This window comes from Odontomachus brunneus, unplaced genomic scaffold (genome assembly GCF_010583005.1).
Source record: "Odontomachus brunneus isolate Ranch 3 - 2012 unplaced genomic scaffold, Obru_v1 Obru_scaffold_060, whole genome shotgun sequence".
Lineage (NCBI taxonomy): Eukaryota > Metazoa > Arthropoda > Insecta > Hymenoptera > Formicidae > Odontomachus > Odontomachus brunneus.
In genome coordinates, this window is record NW_022639510.1 from 998,049 (window position 1) to 1,019,496 (window position 21,448).

The window sequence follows — 21,448 nt, forward strand, 5'->3', positions numbered from 1 at the left end:
ATATATATATATATATATATATATATATATATATATATATATATATCATTTCGACAGAATGAAGGAAATCTACTATCAGATGCGTTGACCAAATTTGTTGACGCATTTTTAGACAGTCATCCAACATTATCGATTCAATTATGCCATAATATAATGCGAAAATTGATAAAACTTTTTGTTATAGCACGAATTTATTAAAAAAAAAAACTATATTAACGAGGCAAATGCAAATAACAGTCGCAGTGTCGATATGAAATTATGTGTTACAAATGTTAAATGTTATACAAATAAAAAAAAAGTGATAAACGTTATTTATTGTTTTTCTCTACTTTACGCAATATATTCATACAGATTTAGACGTTTTGAACCAATCGCGTATGGTTGGAATAAACATGGCGGATAATTGCGGTACTTTATATATCAAGTGACTTTAGTAATACTGAAGAAACTGATGAAATACGATTTAGGAAACGATTTTGGTAATTCTCCCCTAATAACTGGCTGATGGTAAATTTTAAATCGTTGGTGGGAGCCGCCCTAGCCGTCTCCATACGTGGGAGCAACGAAAGGTGAATAATACATTACGCTATAACCAGACAGTTAGAAGCAAGACATCGCGATCGCGTCGACGTTTATCGGGGGCGATTTTAGACACGGGGATAATGCAGAACAGATTGCGGGCGTGCGGTGTGCCACGGCAAAGGCGTTACCGGCCAAGGCAATTCCGCGACACCGGAAACTCGTTTATACGACCCTGCTAGCGGTATGTAGGGCCATCGTTGTGGTTTCCCTGCCGGGTGAAACGAGAAGGAGAGCGAGTAAGCGCGCGCGATACAAGGTGATACACCCTTCTTCCGAGCCGCCAAGATCGTCCCGGGAGTTATCCTTTGCACGAGAATTGTGCGGTAAAAGTGATTTCAAGCAATTTGCGTTTGCATTCACGATAATATTAATCCTCTATCTTACGGCGCGCTTATAAAAGCCACGCGCACGCTTGTTGTAATTATATTGTTTGTATATTGTAATTTACACTTATTCTGCAAATTTCCTCCACTGAGAAAGAGAGCAATCAAGCTCTCACGAGCTTTTAGCCCCATTTTGTTGGAAATCTTAAATTATTTTTTGATGAAATTGCAGCTACTGATAAAGATATATAATTATCAAAATGACATATAATTATCAAGTATTATTAATAGCGAATCTCATTATTTGGGAGAAAATAATCCAAAAACCAATTTCCTTGGAAACGGCATATAAAAGGGTACACTTTAAAATTTGAAATGTATTCGCGATTATCTTCGGTTTTACAGCAAAATTAATTGGAAAATCGAATACAAAAAAAATTGGGGAGCATCTTGACCATACTTTTTACTACAGAATTCTTAATTAACTGAGTAAAAATTACTACGCAAGTATACTGCGTAGAATTTTTAATTAACCGCGTAAAAAAATCTGCAGTAATTCTGCAGTATTATCCTTTCATCTCATATAATTACTGCTTACATTTTAAGAACTGTGAAATATACTATTACAAATTTGTTACATTTCTAGTGAAATTTCTGTTTCTAACAAAATTTATTATGTTCCTTAGGAAGACAAGCCTTGCTGACAGCCTAATCCCTGGACTACTAAAAATTGAAAAGAATTTATATAAAAAAAATCATGTACAATATTTTTTCCATGTACAAAAATATATGATAAAAGAACATATGTCATTCACAGTTATTAGATAAAAATTGTCTAATAACTGTTCGGTAATTGCTCGAAAACTGCTTTCAATTTCTATCGGGGATGCTTCTCTTCGAAATTGAGGAATGAAGCCAACGTGCTCCATTACCACAGGAACAAATTCACTCTAATCGATTGAAACATTCACTCACATGGCGTTAAAATCCACTCTAAGCTTGAGCGAAACACGCGCTCTTGCGAGTGGTAGTACTTTCGCAGTTGCCTCGAGTGAAATTTCACTCGTTTGAGAGAGAGACAGAGAAAGAGAGAGGAGGGGGGACAGGAGAGGATCGAGATTTCACTCCAAGAAATTTAGTGGATATTACACATCGGAATGTTTTTTTGTTCAACCACACACGTAGCAAAAAAACGACGTAGCAACCGCGACAACTGCGCGGTCTACCCCCTCTCCTATTGCGACAAAATTTTAATGTTGTAATTCTCGTCGACCCAGATGCGTGCTGCACTGTCTCGCGTGGACGCGCGCGCGATAACCGTTGCTAAACGGCATTCGGTAATGAATTTCTTTGGGCGGTCTCTACGCTACGGGACGGTAGTTGCGAGAGGGACCCATTTGGCTAGCGGGATTTCTTGTACCGGATTTGCTCTCGAGCTTTTGAGGGATTACGAATGGGCGCATCGGCTTGTGTAAAATTCAAGATAATGGCAGCGCGCGAATCATAGTCGGCGATTTAATCTCAGCCGCTTAATGGAACTCTCGACGAAGATATCTCGCGTGCTTCGATAGAACGGAAATAATCGACCGGTAGAATGGATGTGGAAAATTTTACATTGAGAAAAATCCCCTTCGTTTAAAACAGAAGCTAGCTAACAGAAGTGTTTGCTATTTGATGGTCGTCGCACGGGAAGAATATTAGAGTTTTCCTTCATACGAATTCTTTTCAGCTTTGTTATGTTTTTGGTAGTACTTTTGGTAAGGGATGGACTTTGTCAGTAAAGTCTATCTTGCTAAGGAATATAGAAAATTCTGCTAAAACATAACAAATATTTTAATAGCACATTTCGGTACGCAAAGGATAAATTAACACATAAAATGAAACAGTAATGAATTCGCAAATTTACAAAGTCCTAGTAATTTTTACTATAATATTCTCTTCACATGCAACAGATCAAACAGTTACCATTGCAAATTATCTCTCATCATTTGTCACTTTAATAAACATACATTGCCTGAGCAAATCACATTTGGTCTTGTCTATTTAGGTTAGAGTTAGGTTAGGTTAGTTAGGTCTCCATTACACACACAGAGATGTCACTTAGTACAGCGAATTGAAAATAATAAATCATTTGTTCCCGCTACGTGGCCATTTGCCACGTCCCACATCAATACCGTTCGTTCCGAATATTAGTATTTTGTGAAATTAACGAAACCTTTTCTCTCAGTATATCTATGACCTAGGAAATACATACGCGCTGCGAGTAATATTTTTCGCAGGCGGTCTGCTGCTCGCTAAGCTCGATAAGCTTCCGAGGAGATCCTTGAACAAAACTAAAAATAAAACGAAAAGCGGAAAAATAAAACAACAAAACGAGACCCATACGTGCTCCGCGCAACGCACCAGGCTCGGTTTTTCGTTTTTTTTTTTTTCGCGCCGATTTCGATTCACCCTCGGTCGCGTTTTAGCCCCATGCACGTTACGTCCTTTACAGGAACGCGTGATAGATTCAAATAAAAACGTGCGCTCGAAATAGCGACGATACGCCGGCGAATTCATCGAATATTTGGCCGTAGTTATGCAAGAACGATCCAACTCGCATGTTTTGAGAAAAATAAAGATAAAAATCTGATATATGATTTAAGAGATATAGTGCTGAGGTTCTTAATCCTTCAAAAAGTATGGTTCTTTTATTTAAGGGAATGTTGGAATCGGAGACAAAAATCACGATAACGTAAAAATAATCGTCACTAACACAATTACGCTATCTTTTTCGTACTTTTTGTACATATAAATTTCACGTGTGCGCTGCTTCGTTTGACTATATTTAGCGGATAATCTAATGTATATATAATAATCTTCTTGCAAAACTTCCATCTTTTAAGCTTCTCAATTCAGATTTACAGGTACAGCAATATTCCTTGAAATTTTTCTGAGAGCGGAGCAAACTCGCATTCGGTATATGCGAGTTACAGATCTTTTTTTATCAGACGGACTTTATGTCAGACGAAATTTACTTTAACTGATAGATTAACAGGCTAATTGACATTCGAAAGTGTTAACTTTGAAATTTTTTATCGTTTTTCTCATATACTGAGCACTATTTTCATCGAAGCGTGTATTTTTATTGTGTACGAGCATTTGTAATTTTCTGCAGTTAATACAACGTAAATCTCGCAGAAAGAAGTTAGTATTCTGTCGGTAGATTTCGACTTCAATATCCCCTCAAGAATACTCATCGACGAACTTAACCCTTAACCTCTTCGCTGGCAATGACGCCAATTGACGTTAAAGAGAAACGTGCCTAGATGGGCAATGACGCCAATTGGCGTCATGCATTTATTTTGCAATTCAATGATGCAAATTTTGTCATATTCTGTATATAGGCGGATCGTTATATTCAAAAAATGAAACATCTTGTTCGATTTTATTAAAATTTGATATAGAGGAGTTTTTGGGGTCGCTGAATACGATTTTGAGGTCAGAATTGTAAAATTCAAAATGGCGGACCCAATATAATGAAAATATAAAAAATACAAAATAATACAAAACTACAAAAAAAAACAAAAAATACAAAAATAATACAAATTATAAAAATAATAAAAATATAAAAAACAAAAAATAATACAAAACTACAAAAAAAAAATAAATACAAAAAAAAACTAAAATGGAATGTATAAAAACAATACAATACAAAAAAAATAAATACAAAAAAAACTAAAATGAATAAAAATGAATGTATAAAAACAATAAATACAAAAAAAATAAATACAAAAAAAATAAATACAAAAAAAACTAAAATGAATAAAAATGAATGTATAAAAACAATAAATACAAAAAAAATAAATACAAAAAAAATAAATACAAAAAAAACTAAAATGAATAAAAATGAATGTATAAAAACAATAAATACAAAAAAAATAAATACAAAAAAAATAAATACAAAAAAAACTAAAATGGAATGTATAAAAACAAAAAATACAAAAATAATACAAATTATAAAAATAATAAAAATATAAAAAACAAAAAATAATTAAAAAAATAATACAAAAATACAAAAAAAATACAAAAAAAAACTAAAATGGAATGTATAAAATTCTACCACGCAGCCTCCTCGTGGCATATTCCGGGGTCATGATTCTAGAATCATCAGCTAATGCCGGAGGTGAAAAGTGGAGAGTTGAGTATACTAAAAGATAAGTATTGTGACATGACAATTCTCTCATAAATCCGCCATATTAGATCCGCCATATTAGATCCGCCATTTTTAATTTTACAATTCTGATCTCAAAGTCGTATTCAGCGATCCAAAAACCTTTTGTACACCAAGTTTCAAAAAAATTCTCCGACTTTTTTCTCTACTCACCGAGACACAAACAGTGGAATGAACGTGCCAGTGAAGGGGTTAAAGAAATTGGCAAAAAAGATGCAACTAGTAGAAAATAAAAAATAAAACTGTTTTTTAATTAATTTTAGACGCCCATAAGACTTTGATCTTTTTTGTTCTCTGTATTGTACATTATGAAGAAAATCGATCGTATTGTAACTTATTCAATCTTGAGGAGCCTGTTACAATAATTTCTTCTAGTTGGACAAATCTTGCAAACGTCTAATTATTAAAGCCATAATTTTAATGCATTTATCGTCTGACTTACTTAACCTTCCACCCAGAGGATGGAATTGCTTATATTACGCAGTTAAATCAACTTTTTTCGTTAGATAAAGAAATATTTATAGAGTATAACTGCATTTCAGTTTCTATTAACCTTTTAACTTTTCAGTTGAAATTCCTATATTGGATTGTTGAACAGACTTAATTTTCGCTCACCCTGCCACGATTGCAGTTGCAATTAAATTTGTTCAGCCCAGAAACATGGTTCGTTTTACCCAGCCTTTTTTAATGTAAAAAGCCGCATATGAATTACTCATTAAATATACACAAAAATGAAAAAATCATAATTTCGCGGGTTGGATCAGTCTTGCATAACTATGGCTCAAGCCACTTAAGCTCGGTTACGAGAGTTCCTGCCTGTGACAGGGGCCCGAGAGGCGGCGACATCGCGGCCATACGATTTCCAGTTCGTCTTGCCCGCTGGAAAACTCGGCCAGATATTTCGATCTCCCATTTCCGGCCGGGCGGAAAGAGCGCGTGCGAATTAATTCCACACGTCGCTAGCAAAAATCCGCATAGTCTGTCATCCACACACGCACACGGGAAATTTCGCGCGGCCGTCCTTTACGCTGGCGCAATATCAATTTATGACGTACGCGTTGCTAACATCAGCTAATTGTGGACGCCACCCACTCTATCCCCGCGACCAATATACGTCGCGTAGGCGACCTCGCACACCTGCCGTCGCCGCGTACGTCTCTGGTCGACTATAAAGGAACCATCAACACAGCTGTCACCGTACGGCGACAGCCACCTTCTCCTCAATGAACTGTCCGAAAATACTGGCGCGTCCGCGTCCGCCGCCCTCGTCGTCGTTGTCGTGGTTGTTGTTGTCCTCGTCGTCGTCGTCGTTGTCGTCGTCGTGTCACGATAAAGCAGCACGATGAATCGCGCCGCGTTGTCATTTTGTCGTCATTTAACACATTGTTGTACACGCGTGACAAGAAGCGCCAAAATGTCGGCCGTGCGTACCGCAAATGGCGTGTAAACGCGAATCGCGAATAAAGTCTGAGCGCCTTGACGGAACGTATCGACGCTTCAGGAACGTCGAAACGTACCTGACGTCATTTTTGAATGGCAAGTCGACGGATCGTGGAAAGTTACGTCAGTCGCAAACTGTTCTGGAAAATTGTGCTGTCGATATAAAGCGGGTATTCGCTTTCATGGGTGCGCGAGAGAATTTTGTGATGAAAATTATTGTAGAATTTTGTAGGGAATATAGATCGACATCTCGTCGTAATTAACTACCCCTCTCATACGTGCTACTCATATTTCAAAACTGAAAGACGCTGTTATAAAGTTTGCTATATTTCTAATGACAGAGGGTGGTCAAGTTTCGCCTGACTGTGAGGTTATCGGTAATTTTTTTTGCATACGATTAAAGCTCACATCGAGCCAATTCCAAATATGTAACTCTCTAATCTGAGCTATGTCTAGGTATAGCTTCCGGAATGGAGCCGTGTCTTGAATCAGCGATATGCCGACGTCAAATCTAGCTCTAATCTGAGCTTTTTACCGTTTTCCAGAAAAATGATCCAAAAGAGTCTCAGTTTTAACAGATGACGTCAGAAAAGATTGGCTCAAGAGTCCTGATCAGTCAGCTGAGAACTTCGCGTTGACGGTGGCGACATGATTGTAAACGGCAAAATAATGAACTATTAGGTTCACAAAGTGCAGATTATTGCAATAAATTAGAGTGAAAAAAAGTATAGTTGTCTCTAACTTATTATACTAGTGCAAAGTTTATTGAAAACGAACATGTGGATGTTTAGCCACGTTTTTAGCAAAATGTTCTATGTTCTTTAATAAGATAGATCTTACTGACAATCTATTTCTACACTACTAAGGACATAGTAAAATTGAAGAGAATTTATATGAAAGGAGAATTATATAATATTCTTTCCGTGTACTAACACTGAAAAAAGTTATTTGATATTTGTAACTATAGTCATACACATAGAGAAATAAATACGACAAATTATAGCCAAGAAAATCATTTGATCACAACAAATGGTTTGTTGATATGGGACAGCAAATGACTCCGTAGTGGGAATGATTTGTTACATTCAATTTGTTGCTCTGAACAACATTTCTGTGATGGAGACACACCTAACCTAAATAGAGAACAAATAGAGAACAAATGTGATCTGTATCTCATGTATGTGTTTGTTAAAATGACAAATGATGAGAAGTGATTTACGACTCCAACTGTTCGATCTATTTCTCTAATCATTACATAGCGAATGTGCTTTTGTTTTAATAACCAAAGAATTTTCCTTAGTGCAATTTCTAACAGATAATTTAAGAAATACTCAAATATATTTAAGTAATAGATAAGCGAAAACTCGAGCAGTACCCGTAATAGTCACGCGAAAAAATCTTAGTTTAATAGAATGGGGACACAAACTCAGTGACATCTCTGTTATCGTGATCAAAAAGATTCGTCTGAATATTTGGCTACGCGAAAACTCAGTTGAAATAATTGAGAATAATTGACTGACAAATGAATGCGGATAGAAATTTCTTACAATATTTTCTTGCGAGAAATTTTCCACAGAAATCTTTCTATCTCTACAATTGAATTTTGTTCTGGTCCCTGCATGGAAAAAAATATATAGCTTTTCATATCAATTTTTAATTTCATTACATTCAGAGAGAAAGACATGATGATGGCAACTTTATAAGTGACAATTATACGAGTTTTATATGTACAATTCTACATAAAACTCATATAGTTGCCATTTATATAGTTGTAGTCACTACGTTTTTCTTTAATACATTTCTATGGTGCAGGATCATTATTTGTTAAAATAATGCATTATTTACTAAGATAATATATTATTTTTTAAGAAACATGGTAAGTTTTGTCAGCAAATTTTTTAATAACACATAGAAAAAAGGTTTGATTGGATTAACTAATTTCTAGTGAAACATGAATGAACCTAAAAATTTCGGTTGATGTTACGAGAATTCTGTTCAAATCCTGTTAACTTGAGTAGACTTCTGATAACTTCAACTGGAATTTTTAATTTGTTCATACTTTACCAGAAATTCGCTTAACCCAAACTTTCTTTTCCATACATATTTCAGTTCCTAAAATATAAATAACACATATGAAATGAAAGGAATTACTGCAGGCTGTCGACAGGTTGCGAAATTCTACAGTCATTTTTCTAAAATTCTCCCCATACAGAACAATATACTAACCATAGAGAAATTTAATCACACGAACTGTTTTTTCTCCCAGGTGTCAAAAAAATTGACTTTAGAAAATCCTACGACATACGAATCGAACGCGGCTGAAACGACGGGAAAATATGTAAGACGACTTATTCGTTGTTTGAGAAAATACGAATAAAGCAAGCGCAGAGTGAACTCGCGTGTCCTCGCAACTTTCTTTCGCGAGCAATTTCGAGCGCTGAAAAGTTGCTATTGCACAGAGCGCGATATTTTTCCCTTTACCTTTTACTTCTCTCTTTTTTCATTACACGATGTCTATCCATTATCGGATTCTCTTAACAACGAGGAGGAATCGACGGGAAATCGCGATACGGCCGAATTCGACGCGAATCACTCACGATATAATCCTTCTACGAGCTAATACCGCTAATCGACATTCGGGCGATCGATTCGTGGCATTTAATCGGCGGAATGAAAAGCGGTACGTAGTGGCGCGATTCGTCGCAGTTATAAATATATCGCAGGCGTATTTCATTTATGTCTACACGCGCGCGCGCGTACATCCGGATATTACAGATTCACGCATGGTTAAACACGTGCAGCTTCTCAACTATTTCGGGATTTTCAATCTCGGCGATCGTCGAACATTTTCCTGTAACATGTCGCCGTGGCGACGGCGATCGCCGTTTGCATTTTGCGGTTTCCTCACGAGCTAGATGATCGTCGGCCGGTCGTGATAAAGCACAGCCCGGTGATATCTCTCGCGATCTCCCTCGGGTCGTCCTGCAACTCTCTCGAGGAAGTCTCCGTGAGTTTTCAGCGCATCGCGCTCGCGCCATACACACATACACACACACAGACAGATCCACTGAGAAAATAATTTTTGCAAAATATACAGTGTATCACTGTATTGCTAAAGAAAACGAGAGAGATTACTCAGTTCAATTTCTTTCTCTTGAATATTTCTCTGTAATAAAAGATATTTTCCTGGTAATAGTCTCAAAATATATTCATGACAAATTTTGCAAAAGCTCGTTATTGTATGCTTAAAAGAAGAATATCTTCTCTTGAGAAAAATATTATCAAACTTATTGATGTAAAAAAATGACTGTGTAGTAAGTAAATCGAATTTTTGCTGTAATTTAATATTCCTGATTAAAATTTACGAGGACTCGGAATGTATTTTGAGTAAATTTGATGCTTACGATGAAATTATATGATAGGTCGGATACGCAGAGTGTCCAACGCTAAGTTGCGTACATATGTATATGCAAGGTATCCCAGAACAAATAATATTTATTTGAATACAGTGCACTAAAAAAAAATGGTTGACTTCACTAAAATTATGGTTATTTTTGGTTCCAACCATATATTTTTTGTAGTAAAATGGTAATAGTAACATGCATATATATGATTATTATAACTAACACTATAATAAAATTTAATAAAAAAATATGTTTTACCCCATAATTTACATAGTATATTAATTATCTGTTATATTAATTACATGTTACATTAAATTACATGTTATATTAATTTTCTACACTGAGAAAAAAATTTACTAAACTTCAAAAAACGTTTATTTGGATAATACTGTGAAGATATTTGCTTAAACTAAGTCATTATTTTCTAAAATTAAATAAAGAAATTTTAAATATAAAGGAGAGTATGATTTTTGGCCGATTTGGGGACCGCTAGATGAACGCAAATTTCCTATTTTTTTTCGTATTTTTTCCCGTAGAATTCAAAAATTGACCTTAAAATTACGCCAAGTAAAGGGAAAAATAGTTATAGACATTTAAATTGATAAGTTGATTTTCCCTGAAAATCATGCATTTTCCAACACTGCCATCTTAAATATCTTTGACCTTTTTAGAGATGTTAAATCTCACGTTACATAGGAGACTTATTTTCTTAAAATTTGATAATGATATGAAAATATACTTTAAGCAGCAGAGAAAAAGCAGCAGTCAATCGGCCGAAATGGACAACTAATTTCGAGCTCTGTCTTAAACGGAGCGATTTGAGCGGCGTAAGCTACTATATGCTCGAGAAGAGGCTCCTTATATGCTTTCGTTTATTAATGCCTTGTAAATCCTGAAAAAGCTAAACTATAAAATCACTTTTGTACTATTTTGATAGTTAATTTTTTTTTAATTGACTGCTGCTTTTTCTCTACTGTTTAGAGTATATTCTCATATCATTATCAAATTTTGAGAAAATAAGTCTCCTATGTAACGTGAGATTTAGCACCTCTAAAAAGATCAAAGATATTTAAGATGGCAGATTGAAAAATGCATGATTTTCAGGGAAAATCAACGTTTAAATGTCTATAACTATTTTTCCCTTTACTTGGCGTAATTTTAAGATCGATTTTTGAATTCTACGGGAAAAAATACGTAGGAAAAAATAGGAAATTTGCGTTCACCTAGCGGTCCCCAAATTGCCTAAAAGTCATACCCTTCTTTGTTTCTTTAATTTTAAAAAATAATTACTTAATTTAAACAAATATCTTCACAGTACTATCCAAACAAACGTTTTTTGAAATTTAGTAAATTTTTTTCTCAATGTATGTAATAACAGTTACAAATATCAGACATTTTTCTCAGTGTGTGTACTATAAAGGTCTCTGATTATTATTCGTCCCGTTCGATCTTCGGCGAGAGCAGGCTTCGCGAGTCAGCGACAAAAGGCGGCCTAATCGCGAGTACAGAGCTCCTTGTTTCTCTCTCTCGGCCAGAGAATCACGGGGAACACGAAGTGTCGGAAGAAAGGGGTACAAGAGAGGCTGTGCGTAGCGCACGAGCTTTCATTCGTCTTTATGTGCTGTTTGTTTGTATACGTGTGCACGTGGACGTGAGCATAAAGAATCGCTCTATGTGCGCTCCTCCCAAAGGAACTTTAATCAAAACTGGAAAATAGAAGAAACCTACTTTTCATCCCGCCACCCTCTCGCTGCAGCCATTCCGCCCCGAACAGACGATAATACCGTCTGACCTTCCGTGCGAGATATCTCGAAACGTGTACACACAACAATGCTGCATTGTCTAAGACACTTCATTGTACCTGACATTCAGATATCATGCCGGGTCTTGACTCGCGTGTGGAATCATTCGGCGCCGTGCGAAAAAAAAAAACGACGCGGGGCTTTCAATTAAACGCCGAAATGAAAATTCATTTCGCGTACGGATCGAGAAATGCGCAGGCCGCAGAATTTTGATTCTTTGTCGATCGCGAGTCAGAGAGAGAGAGAGACAAGTTTTTTTCTTCTTTCTGCCTTTGTGCTCTCGTCGAAATTTCGGTTGTTACCGTTTTTGTCAGTGAAATACCTAACATGTTGGCGGGATTGTGCGACTGTAATGAATAACCTCTCGTAAACGTTGTTAACCGACATTTTTGCGAACGACTGATTGGATATCTCGCGCATTGTTACCGACTGTTCATTTCGCAGCTTGTACAGAACACTTCACGATTTATCAATGACGCTCGATGACGGAGTATTCAAATAAACGTGTATTTGCACAATCACCGAAGAGATAAAGTACAAGTGAAACAATCAACGTTAAATTCTGCCCGAAACAATAAAACAAAAACAAAATGAAAAAAAAGCGAGAGAGGAAAAACATCGAAATATTTTCGTCAATGCGAAAATGTAGACAACAGGTTCTTTAGAGCGTCGTGCGCTCTGTTCTCTAAGCACAATCAGTGTATTCTTCACTGAAACGCTCTACTTCTAATTGGCGGTTCAGTTATAAGTGTAACGCCGCAATCAGTAAAATCTCGCTGAAAGGATCAGTTAATAGCAGCAATTACTCCCATTATTGGTGCGCTTTGCGACCACAGACGGTGTCATCGCACGCAGTGAAAGCCGTCAATTCTATCGTCATAAACGCGGAAAGTCGAATTCCGTATAGCGTGCAACAGAATTCTGTGTAATATAAATTTTACAGTGAAATCTCACTTCCACTGAACAAAGTCAATGAGATATAAAACGGAGCAGTGGAGTGCGAGTGTTTTCGCTGAAAATCAGTGAATTCACTCACTGATTATCGGTGAAGTGTAGTCCTTTTACTGATTCACTTTAAAGGAGCGTGAACACTACGAGGAAATTATGTCTAAGTAATAGTAAATATTTATTCGGTGGGAAAGGGGAATTTTATATATACAGAGTGTCTCAGATCTCCATGATGACTTTGTGAGAACGGATTGAGATGAGAAAGAAAGTCTTGTGCCGTTTGCGATATTCGCAATAATAGTCGAGATATTAATTAAAAAAGACTGGTAAATGATCACGCGCGATATGGTAGATGAGCTGCAGTGGCGCCGTCTGCCGTTGTATACTTATACATTAAGTCAAACTGAACAAAAATGTCCTCTACCATTTTGCAAATGACCACATAGATTTTTAAATATTAAAGAAAATTGTTACATATAATGATTGTATACCATAATGCATAAATTTTCTTTAATTAATATCTAAAAATCTATGTGATCATTTACAAAATGGTGAAGGACTTTTTTGTTCAGTTTGACTTAATGTGTAAGTATACAACGGCAGACGGCGCCACTGCAGCTCATCTACCACATCGCGCGTGATTATTCACCAATCTTTTTTAATTAATATCTGGACTATTATTGCGAATACCGCAAAACGGTATAGGACTTTCTTGCTCACCTTAATCCCTTCTACGTTCTCACAAAAGGTCATCATGGAGGTCTGAGACATCCTATATATATATATATATAAATAAATAACATATTCACTATTTTCTACAAATATAAAATAATTCTCTAAGAAAATATCAGATGTATATTTTCTTATAAGAAAATATACACATTTTTTTTCCTTAGAAAACTTTGGTTATACATGAGAAAGCAATTGCTTATTTAAATAAAAAAAATATATTTAAGTAAATATGTTATAAGTATTCACACCAAATAAACATTTATTGTTTTTTAGATATTTTTCTCTCTCAGTGTACATGTGACAGTCCTGAAATAGCTCGAAACAGGAAGTTACAGAAATTTCACGCATCACCGACATGCAGACACAGCATAAGCCTAGTCTATTTGCAATTAAAGCTAAGTTCATGCGTTACAGACGTTTGTTTACTGTATCCTCGACGTTACGTCGTAAACACGTATATCTTTAACACCGCGTTATCAGCCGAGTGGTAACGCGCGCACGCGACTCCGAAATAACAGGAATCCGCGGTAGCAATGCAATTCGCGATAGCGTTATATCCGCAACTCGCGAGATTTATTCTTGCTCTTAAGGGGATGCCATACATGAAAACTTTATCGACGAAATACTAACTTTTTTTTCCGCAAAGTTCACAAATTATAAATGCTTTTACACACTGAAAGTACGTGCGATGATGAATTGGAGCATTATTGCTCGATACGTGATAGAAACGACAAGTAATTTTAAGATTAATATTTCGAGCTGTTAATTAGCGTAAATATTTATCTGATACAAATGTTTGCGGAGTTCTGCGGCTTGTACATACCGCGCGCGCGTGTTTGTTCAGAAAATTTCAAGAAACATTTCTGTATCTTCGCGATTGAATTTAGAAGCTCAAAAATATACAAAAAGTTTGCAGAAAGATTTTTGTGTATGCGTGCTCATATTTTTTGCTGACATGATAAAACAAAGCAGCACACACTTGCATAAGATTATATGCAAGAAATACGAAAAGGATAGTATGATCGTATCAGTGATGATCATCTTTTCGACATTTTGGATGGTTTCGACAAGTGGGTGGTTCGTCACCTACTTCGGCATCCCCTTAACGCTGAGCATGCCGATAACCAAGATCAATTGGCTTAATCAATTTCGGAGAACGAGAAATCGTCTCTGATTGGTTCATGAGCGATTTCTCACCGTTTAATCATCATTTCGCCAGGAGCAAAAATCATTCGCAGACTATTGTCGCATCAATGTGGCACGCAGCTCAGTATTATGAGAGAGAGTTGGCTTCCATGAAGATGGATTACAGATAACGACAGATCCACCGACTCGGAACGCTCTCGACGGCGAAAAAAGATCTCAGCTTTTCGGATATTTATAGAGGCAAAGTCACAGTAATGATCTATTATGCAAACACTCACCAGTTCTCCAGTACACCGACGCTCGAGAAGTTCGGCGGGAAACTCGCGGACGCCATCGATGGTCGCGGCTGACGTCCGCTGGTGTCTCGTCGCTTCTGGATCCTCTTTACAGCTTTAACACGTCACTGAAACACAAAGAGAGAAAAGAACGGACGATTAAAACCGTGCATGAGCACCGAAAAGGATATTAAAGCGGAGATTAGTCGAGACGGTCCAGATTTGGCTCTTTCGCCCAAAATTTGCAAAATTTCCAACTGACTGTTTTTAGACATAATTGTTACGGTATTTCGTTTTTAGAAATTGATTATGATAATATTTCAGGATTCCGCGAAAGCGAATCTCCTAGGGCTATGAATAGTCGTTTTATGTGAAACTCCTCTCAACTAAGATACCCAGATTTGAGTTCAAAGTCGCATAGAAAAAACAACTCCGTTGGTATAACTGAATTTTCTGTTAATATTTACTATAAATTAATTCAATTGAGAAACTTGGATTTGATTCAAAATAAAGTCTGAGTATTTTACATGAGACAAGCTTCAAGTGACGACTACCTGAAGAAAATAGTTTTATTAGTACAACTAAATTGTCTGTTATTTGGGGACCAAATAAGAAATTTGGTTTTAGGAACAGAAAGATTCCTGTAGAAGGTTCCTACTTAACCTACTCAACCAACTGCTCTCAATTATTTCAACCGAGTTTTAACATAACTGAATGTTTAGACGAATATCTTACGTTATAACAACAGAAATATTATTTCTTATCAGTTTTTCGTTTGATCCTCATTCGGTTATTCGCATTGAAATTTTTTTTTCTATCCAGACGAAAGTTTTCTTATTGAATCTCGATTACAGATTCAACGTCATACTCATTATATAATTCAATCGCAAAACTTGGATCTGACGGAATAAAAATCTGGGTCTCACATGAGACAAGTCTCAAGTGACAATTGCGTGGAGAAAACAACTTTGTTAGTGCAACTGAATTTTTTGTTATTTGGGGACCAGATGAGAAACTCGGTTTTAGAAACAGAAAAATTCCGGAGATTCCGACTCAAACAATTGCTTTTAGTTATCTCAATCAAATTTTAACGCAACTGAACTGATTGTTTTGGATTATAATAATAAAAATATTATTTCTTTTCTTATTCACGAGTTTTTCGTCTGGTCCCCATTTGGTTACTCGAACTAAATTTTTTTCCATGTATTAGTCTTAATATATTAGGACTTAAATCTCCTCGTTTAAAATAAGAAAAACTATGAAAGGCCATTTTCTCTATAGTTAGTCGCCACAGAGCATTTTCCCTCACGCGATTATAGCGTATACTATCTTCACCCTCGCGATTTTAGCGTGTCATTTAACGCACAGGTCTCGGGAATATTCAGCATTGCTGTTCCCGTGTGTTCTACACGCGCGACGAAGACGCGATTAAACGGCCAGCGAAGTGTTTGAAAGCGATCGCGGACGGCTTTACCGTAATTATAATCTGGGCAAGCTGCTCTTGGAAGATACGGGGATCCGGAGCGTGACGGCGCCAGCCATCTTTCTTAAAAGTACTGTTTCCCCCCGCCCGTTCCCTCCTCCCCGTCTCTCTCCTTCTCTTTGCGCACGTCTCTCCCGTGTATCCGTTAGCCGCGCGATACAGTTGTCCGTAAGAGCGTTTGCGCAACGTGCGCACACGAATGCAGCCTCTGCACGCACACTGAAACTCTCAGCACCTTCTCTCGTCGACACCCACCCTCCCCCCTCTTTCCCGCATTACTATCTTTCCGCTTTTCGGGCTCCGGTAGTCGGTATCGGTAATGAACGATCTATTGTGCCGTTGGATGCTCTTTCAACGAGGAGCAAGACGGCCAAAAAGAGGGCGGCAGGGATGTAGAGAAAGAGAAGAAGAGAGACCAAGGATGGTGGAGGGGCAGGATGAGGAAGAGGGTTAGGCAAGAGCGGCATGAGAAGGTATGAAAACGGCACTCGTTAATGGATTCCCACTCCCGGACTCCTTTACTGCATCTCTCCCTCTTTCTTTACTGCCTTCTCCCGCTTTTCTCATCGTCCTCCCTTTCTCTCCCTTCCGTTTTTTCCCCGGCTGTTGTTCGCTACTTTTTACCCACTCGACGCAAGGAAGATGTTCGCACATGCAGATCCCAAAGAGAGTGAGGAGCTTCGATGTAGTTATACGTGTCCCATTGTATGAAACGCGCAATGCAATGCAACGTCATTTCCGCTTGGCGATAATTGCGAGACATTGGTCGAACGATTCTTGACACGCCGCGGATCTCGACGTCGACGACAGCAGAATTATTTGATCCCGGCGTCTACCCTGAACGTAATAACAAGGGAATGGTGATCCGGCGCGGCGAGGAAATTTCATCGCCCGGAGCAAGGGTTAACTCACGTTTCCTCGGGCTGAGCTCTCGGAAGCGAGGAACGATTCTCGATTACGGATTAGTGACTAATTTTATCTATGTAAGATTTTCTTTTCGCGAGTCGCGAAGATATAACGCAGAAACGTAAAAGAGAGGGAGAGAGAGAAAAAAATGGAACCATCGAAGACTCGAACAGAATGGAAACGTCTGACTTCGTTTGGAGTTTCGGATTGAGGTAAAAGTGTCAATGCCTGAACACTAATATCGCTGGTACCTGACTGCGAACATTTTTATTGTTTTGGTCTTTAAATATAAGTATTAAAATTTTCAAAAAAATATAGAAAAGAAATATGTATTCTAAGTTAAAAGTTTATTTGTACTTAAAAATGTTTTATTTAAATTTTATTTAAATTTTTAAATACGCGCAAAAGTTTATTTATATTAAAGAATTTATCGTATTTAAAAACCAAAACAATAAAAATAGAGTTAGGTAAGTTACACAGAAAAAAGATTTCTTTGAATTTGATATATTTGTTTGACTTGTATGACACAACACAAAATAATTTTATATCAAATATCAGTGTGTTTTATAAGATTAAATCACGTTGTCCGATGAAAAAGATACTATAATTTAAAGAAAAGGAAGAAGGATGCACACGATAAAGTAATAAAAAGACTGTCAATGATGTGAAAAAAATGCCAAGTTTCTTAAGATGATTTAAGTAAAATTATCCTTTTATTTTAATGAAATGAAATGAGAGATAATGAAGTGAAACAAATAATACATTGTGTTTGGATCAAATTATAAAATAATTTGAACGTACAAACATGATACTTATTGATTGAAGCACTAATTTCTTTGGACTGTTCCAATGATCAAGTTTGCTTGGATGCAATAAAATTTACTAAATCCAAAGAAATCTCTCCCTGTGTAGGTTCGATCAAGTACCGTTGTTGTCAGTGTCCAGGCACTGGTACTCTTACTTTAATGCCCGTAGAAGAGCAGAGAGAGTCTCGATTCCTCCCTCGCTCGATAGAACGAATTGACGAAGAACGGCGTGAACTTCGGGAATTCGAGCGCTCAGCGATTCAGCGCGAGTGCGGTCTCCCGTACACTCGAACCGTGTCGAAGAGCGGCGAGATCTCGCTAATTAGCAAAAATATTCGAGTGCGAAGAAAGAGACAGAAGGGAAGGGAGGGAAAACGTGGGAGAGACAAAGAGAGAGAGAGAGAGAGAAAGAGAAGGAATGATGCGACGCATTCGCGGCGCGGATTAGAGAACACGACGAAATCCATTGTCATTGATCGAGCTGCCATTGTCGGCCGCTATTGTTTGTCCGTTCATACGGCGGTGATAAGGGGCGCGATTCCGCGACTCCCCCGGCTCGCGAATGAGAGCGAGAGACAGCGCGCCATTATTTCTGCAAAATGTCTGTGACGGGGGAGAACGTGCGCGAAAGTCGCGCGCGGCTGCCGTCGAAAAAATATTTTTCTTCCAACATTTCGATGACGATCGACGACGAGGAAGCGCGAAAAAGTCACGCGCCGGTCGCTTCCTCGCGAAAATTCAGTCGAATCGTGCCTTCGCCCTCGCGGGGGAGAGATCAGCACTCCTGCGATACCTCCGACATGCGTCGTCGTGACGAATATTCGTTGTTACATTTGTTTGTCGCGCGGCCAAACTGCTCCACGTCCAGATAGCCTTTACCTCGCGCGATTATCCCTGTTTATCGACAGCGAGTACGGCGTCGTCGGCGTCGTCGCCGTTTTCCTCGCTCCGCCGAAGTTTCGCGGCGCAAACTTCGCTAACTGGTGAACGAGGGTCTGAATAGCGGGGTGCGCGAGTAACGTAAGCCCGAGCGGGCTAGTTAACATTGACAGTCGGAGCCGAGAGATGCTTTAATTAACGTAGAGCCGCGTGCGTGTGCGCGCCATGACTAATGAAAACGCCTTTCCGTATCTGCTCGTCGTCGTGTCTGAACGCGTCGTGGATTCGTTAGATATTGATCGCGCGCGCAACGTTATATTTGCTCGTGACGAATAAAGCTGTCTTAATCTTGCGCCCGCGAATTTAGGTTTCGCTCGGGCCGCAAATATCCGCCAAAGATAGCGATGCGAGCGCGGTTTTGTCGGTTCGCGACCGACATCGATGTTTCGGAGAGCGACACGGAGAAAGGGAAGAGGAGAGGAGAGGGAAAATATATTATTTATTTTTGGGATTTTAATTCTTCCAGTGCGCAAAAAGATACATACAAATAGAATATAACAGTTGGTGCTATAAGATTAAATGGCATTATAAATAATATGAGGAGAAAAGGAGAAAATAACGTTTGGTATTCGCGACGATAATTGTATAATGGAGTTTTAGAGAAAGTATTTTTTGGAGACAATATTTTCTTCAAGAGAGAGAGAATGCGTGAAAATAGAATATAATAATTAATGCTAGAAAATTTGTGTGGACAGCAATTGTAAATAATGCAAGGGAGTAAGGACAAAATAACGTTTAGTATTCGCGATGATTGCATAATGAAGTAATTTGTAGAAAAAAAAAACATTTCTGCAATATTTCTCTCAAATGCAGAATGCATGCAAATAAAATTAATAATTAATGTTAAAAAACTGAGCAGCATTATGAATAATATGAGTGAATAAGGAGGAAATAATATTTGATATTTACGACGATAATTACATAATGAAATAACTTTTAGAGAAATAATTTTTGCACTAAGTGCTCTATTGTGTGTACTCTCTAAACTATTTGGTGTGGTGTCTCACTCCGAACGAGTGAAAAGTGACAATGTTCTCGCTCGAGGCGATAGTAAAAATATTGCCACTCGAAATCGCAAGAGTAAACGTTTCACTCGAGCTTAAAGTAGATCCACATAAGTGAATGTTTCAATCGATTAAAATACTTTTACCCTGTGACGATAGAGTACACATTAGATTTACTCTTCAAGTTCGAGTGAAGATATTCACTCGATAATTTAAATAAAAAAATCTACTTTTGGAATAAAATTTCACATTAAGAATATCGATACATTATATATATCGTGTCGTATTATATCGATTCAGACATAATAAAAATATTCAGGACTGTTGTGTTTGGCCTAGTGAGAGAGAGAGAGAGAGAGAGAATGTTAATAAAATATTATTGAAACTTTCTTCGTATATACAGAATGTCTCAGACCTCCATGATGATCCTTTGTGAGAATGTAGAACGGATTCAGGTGAGTAAGAAAGTTCTGTGTCGTTTTGCGATATTTGCAATAATAGTCGAGATATTAATTAAAAGAGATTGGTGAATGTGATATAGTAGAGTAGCTGCAGTGGCGCCGTCTGCCTTTGTATACTTATACATTAAGTCAAATTGAACAAAAAGTCTTTTACCATTTTGTAAATGACCACATAGATTTTTAAATATTAATTAAAAAAAATTTTTACATTATAGAATACAATCATATTATAATCATGTAATAATTTTCTTCAATATTTAAAAATCTATGTGGTAATTTGCAAAATGGTAGAGGACTTTTTTGTTCAGTTTGACTTAATATATAAGTATACAATGGCAGACGGCGTCACTGCAGCTCATCTACCATATCGCGCGTGATTATTCATCAATATTTTTTAATTAATATCTCGACTATTATTGCGAATATCGCAAAACGACACGGACTTTCTTGCTCACCTCAATCCGTTCTACGTTCTCGCACAGGATCATCATGGAGGTCTGAGACACCCTATATATATACGATCTGTCGCTCAGACTTTAACCTGTGAAAAATCACTCTCAATTCGAGAGACTCGGTGAGCACCCTATTTTTGAAGTGAAATTTCATTTTTTCTAAGAGATTTAAAGAATAATATTAGTGATAATAATAATCTTATACGCATGTCGTTACTACTTTTGATTAGACCAACAGAAATTCAATGATTGTCGTTGCAAAGTTGCACTGTAATTTCAGTGAGATCAAGCAATTTTCACCAAGTGTGTAGTGTCTTATAATGAGAAATAAAACTAAGAGACGATGCAGTTATAAAAGGGTTTAAGAAGGTCAGAGAAAGAAAGAGAGAGAAGAAAAAAGGAGAGAGAAGGGGAGAGAGAAAAAGGGGGAAGGAAGGCGAGCGAGCGCGAGAGAGAGAGAGATAGAGATAGATGAGAGAGAGAGAGAGAGAGAGAGAGAGAGAGAGAGAGAGAGAGAGAGAGAGAGAGAGAG

At 37.4% G+C, this 21,448-nt stretch overlaps 1 protein-coding gene across 7 annotated transcripts in view; it reads right to left on the reverse strand.

The window, feature by feature from the left end:
- LOC116846027 (RNA-binding protein Musashi homolog Rbp6) overlaps window positions 1–21,448 on the reverse strand; it is a 220,025-nt gene that overhangs the window by 110,515 nt on the left and 88,062 nt on the right. For all 7 annotated transcript variants that reach the window (XM_032819341.1, XM_032819338.1, XM_032819342.1 and 4 more), the window contains one exon: window positions 14,869–14,993. In XM_032819341.1, coding sequence (XP_032675232.1) covers window positions 14,869–14,924 — 56 coding nt within the window. In that variant the 5' untranslated portion in view covers window positions 14,925–14,993. The remainder of the gene's footprint in view (window positions 1–14,868; window positions 14,994–21,448) is intronic.